At 35.6% G+C, this 4,469-nt stretch overlaps 1 protein-coding gene across 12 annotated transcripts in view; it reads left to right on the plus strand.

Annotated features, from left to right (window-relative positions):
• The window catches only part of DST (dystonin), a 207,282-nt gene that overhangs the window by 68,581 nt on the left and 134,232 nt on the right, over positions 1-4,469 (plus strand). For all 12 annotated transcript variants that reach the window (XM_017739217.1, XM_017739218.1, XM_017739225.1 and 9 more), the window contains 5 exons: positions 725-908; positions 1,782-1,939; positions 2,266-2,444; positions 2,658-2,796; positions 3,617-3,810. In XM_017739217.1, coding sequence (XP_017594706.1) covers positions 725-908; positions 1,782-1,939; positions 2,266-2,444; positions 2,658-2,796; positions 3,617-3,810 — 854 coding nt within the window. The remainder of the gene's footprint in view (positions 1-724; positions 909-1,781; positions 1,940-2,265; positions 2,445-2,657; positions 2,797-3,616; positions 3,811-4,469) is intronic.

Here is a 4,469-nt window from a genome sequence, read left to right on the forward strand (position 1 = left end):
TTTCTGTATCTATGTTGAAAATATCTGGGGAGATTAACTTCATCTGGCTAAGGTTTATCTTCCTGAAAACCCCCATTATTTCCTCATAACAACTGCAACTGCATCTTTTTAATAGCAATGGAACAACTGTGAAGCAACATTTAGTCTTTCAAGGTGAAGGCAGCTGAAAACTCATTCCTCATAATGCATTTTTTCGTTCTTATATGTATCTGTGACTTGAAATTTTAAATAGCTAGTTAGGCCCAATTTGTCAGAAATGGAATAGTGATATAGATCAAATTATGATTCTTTCTGGCTAAAACTGTGTGATGTCACAGACTGTTACAAATAATATTTGCGATACCCAAAATGACACTTTCCCACCTAATTTATCACTGTTACTGCTGGAAAGAGGAATCTGAGATAATTCTTGAAGTGTCCCTACTTGTCCTTGCTGTTGTTTGTTGCTGCATGGCATTAGATGGGAGAAATGAAGTCTGATGTAGGGTTGGCTTAACACAGCCCATTCCTGATGTGCAAGATAGAAAAGGATTTTATGTTGAGTGTCAATTATCAGCTGTCAAGTGGACCTACAGCTAAGGAACAGTAAGCTTTCAGAACCTCAATTCTTTGACTTTACCATCTTAGTATTTGATCAGTATTGCTTTTTGATAAAAAGCATTACAGGAACTGTGTGAGTGATGCACCATTGCTGACCGTGCTTTGGGTCTATAATCTGTTTCAGATAAAGACAATGCTGCCAGGTGAACATCAGCAGGTTCTAAGCAATTTACAGTCCCGCTTTGATGATTTTGTGGAAGACAGCCAGGAGTCCAAAATCTTTACAAGCTCCGATACAGCACAGCTGGAAAGGGAAGTTAATGTTTGCAAGCAATACTATCAAGAGCTTCTCAAGTCTGCAGAAAGAGGTAAGACTTAGCTTAGAACAGTAGAAAGATGCCCTTATGAGAGAGGTTTTGTTCTTGATCTTGAGATCTCTTTTATCATGTTGATACTGTTACTGCCTGTGTTCTTTTGAACAGTCATTTTAACAATGCAATTGCATTGTATAGAAGCTCTTAATATTTTTTAGAGTTTGTATATATTGAGCTATGTAAAAATATTGATGTGTTACGTAATATACAGAATGCTACAAAAAATTTACACCTAAGAATTTAATATGTGCATTACATCTCACTGCTTAGTTCTGTGTTCCTTGTTTTTGAATGCTGGAAAAACAACTTGGTTACTTTGTTGAGTTCATAACAGAATTAGAACTTTTTTCACCCTGTTAAGGCAAGGAAAATGTCATAGCTTTTTTCCTAGCTACACAGGATGCCTGTAGTTACTGCTCTCTTAACTGTAATTTTAATACAGTGAGAATGGAAAGCTTAAAATATCTCTTCTGATTTACTGTTGAGTAGTTGATGACTTAAAGAAATACAGTAGTGCAAAGCTGATTATTTCATTAGCATAGTTCACTTCAAGAAAGACGTGGTGCCCTGTGCACCTGAAAGAGAGGATTTAATGTGCCTGATACCACTGAGTATAGCAATGCCTCCATAGGGGTAATGCCTTTGCCTGTGCCGAATGATGACAGACAGGAATTTTTCATGTGTGAGGAGATGATTTAATAAAAAAAAAATCTAAGAGTTCCTAAAATTTGCCTTAATGGAAATTGATGGCATTTTGGCCAGTCATGAAAAGACCTGTAGAGCAATGACTTTATAAAGTGTGAGAAGTTGTGGTGCAAATGACATGATGACTTTGCTGGCTAACATGTGCCTTAATTCTTTCAACAGAGGAGCAGGAAGAATCTATTTACAATCTGTACATCTCTGAAGTCAGAAATATCAGACTACGACTGGAGAGTTGTGAGGAGCGGTTAATACGGCAGATCCGGACACCAATGGAAAGGGATGATGTACATGAAAATGTGCTCAGGATTTCAGAGCAAGAGGTGAGCCTTTCGAGAAAGTCTGTTTTACCTAGGAAAAGTTTTATTTACAAAACAAACATATCCAGACTTTTAAGTGTAAGCCAGGAAGGTTTGCAGTGTACCTTAAAAAGAGAAGTAAAATATTTAGCTTGTGTTTATGAGAAAAAATATACTGATCAATGGCAACTCCATTAGTTTCCCTATTACACGTGTTTCTCTTTAATTTTTTTCAACACTGTCTACATCAAAAAAGCAAAGGAGGGCAGATCTGTACTCATAGTGATATGTAGAATATATATCAGGTTGATGGAGGATGAAAGCACTATCAATCACCTTTCATTTTACAGAAACTGAAGAAAGAACTGGATCGACTAAAGGATGACTTGGGAATCATCACAGATAAGTGTGAAGAGTTTTTCAGTCAAGCTGCTGGTTCACCTTCAGTCCCTACTTTACGCTCTGAGCTCAATGTTGTTATTCAAAACATGAACCAGGTTTACTCCATGTCTTCCATTTTCATAGATAAGTACGTACTAGGCTGTCTTCCATCACATGTTTTAGTTTACAGTTTTTTCTTAAATTAAAACTATTTGTATGAATAATACTGATCAAGGAAAAGGGAATTGACATTTTAACATGGTATAAAGGGGGTACCCTGTGACATGAAAAGGCTGAAAAACACAAGTGTGTTGAGTGTTGGTATTGATGGTTCAGTTAACAGGGGGTCACTCTTTTTCAGATTAAAAACTATAAACTTGGTGCTGACGAACACCCAAACAGCAGAATCATTAGTAAAACAATATGAAACTAAGTTGTGTGAAGAAGAGGCAGTAACGGCTGACAAAAACAATATTGAAAATCTGATGGGTACATTAAAGGTAAGAGCTGGCAGATGCCTTTTCATGGGCAAGTAAAAAAAAAAAAAGACAAAAACCATCTGTCTTGTAACACCTGATTTGGTTATGCTACACTCTACAGTGCATCAAACATTGGCTTGTGTATTTAGTTTTAGGAGGTATTAGGATTGACATTTCAGAAAAAAGTGGCAGCTTTGGAGTACTGGGATTTCGATATTTTGAAAGCATGTTCCTGCTGTTGCAAAATGCGTTGAAGTATCTGAACTTCCAAAAGTGGCACTTGTTAATGCTGCAGTAAGATTTTCTTTTCTCTTCAGAAGGTAGCATATACTTGAGGTAACATAAACATATATTTATGTTATGTAAATTTGACCACAATAACATTCTTGCTACTGCTTTGGTGTGCTAATCAGGGTTTCTTAGGAAGTTTGGCAGATATCTTTGAGAAATTTGAAAGATTGAAGTTCGGCATTTTTTGTTTGCTGTATATAACTCATTTTGATATTGCAAATTATAAGTAATGCTTTTTTGCTTGGGATGATGATTGGGATCTGCCAATAATTTGTTTTGAAAGCTGTAGTTTACAAGGTGAGTGTGTTCATTTGATGTCTGTGTTTTGATCTATGTGTTGTGGGGATTGCTGTTACTTAGAATTATTTTGCGGTTTATTGCTTCACACCCATTCCGGTGCTACTTGAGTATTTGAGCAAGCAGAAGTAAAATATTAATTAAAACATTTTTGATTGATTCATTTATACATTTTACTCAGGTAAAATACTAGTTTATAAAATAGCATCATAATTTAGGAGTTATTTAAAACTTTTCATTTATCACCTACTAGCAATGGAGATCTGAAGTAGATGAGAAAAGACAAACATTCCATGCCTTAGAGGATGAACTGCAGAAGGCAAAGATGATCAGTGATCAGATGTTTAAAATGCACAAGGAACGTGATCTTGACTTTGACTGGCATAAAGAAAAAGTTGATCAGTTGGCTGAGCGGTGGCAAAATGTTCATTCTCAAATTGAAAATAGGTTTGTATGATTTTTTTATTATAATCTGTTCATGTTTTATACTGTTTGTTTTTTTTAATTTCTGAGGAAAAACAATCAAATTAATGTTAAAACAGTTCTGAATAGTTTTCTGAACTGTTTTTGGAATGTGCTGGGATGAAGACCTTTGTTGTGCAGTTGACAACATTGCCTTACTTTTCCACTAGAAATGTCTGTGACTATTAGGCTCCAAAAGATGAACAAGATACAGAAACTTACTACTTATCTTTACACAGTAAAGATAAATTTCTTTTTTCTTAAAAAAAAAACAAGCCTGCAGAAATGGTAGGCAGTCAAATGGAAATACCATCTGTTTCTCCACATAATTAGTTCTGATGGGCTAAATTGATGAGCTGATTCATTGGTTATGATTGGGTTCATGTTAATTTGCTTTTAATTACTCAAGTGTTGAGTCTGGAAGTTCTTAGCTTCCATTGACTTCTGTGATAATTTTGGTGCAATAACTTTTTGGTGAAGTGCCTATTTTTTTAAATATCCAGTAGAGATAGTGCTCTAAATTCAGCCCTTTACTGTCAAGTTGATACTGAAAAAATTTGCTCAAGTGCACATGCCTACACAGATGTGCAGATACAGCAGAACACACCCACCCGTATTTCTGAAGGACATGTCCATATATGGCA

The sequence above is a fragment of the Corvus brachyrhynchos genome, unplaced genomic scaffold (genome assembly GCF_000691975.1).
Source record: "Corvus brachyrhynchos isolate BGI_N302 unplaced genomic scaffold, ASM69197v1 scaffold136, whole genome shotgun sequence".
NCBI lineage: Eukaryota > Metazoa > Chordata > Aves > Passeriformes > Corvidae > Corvus > Corvus brachyrhynchos.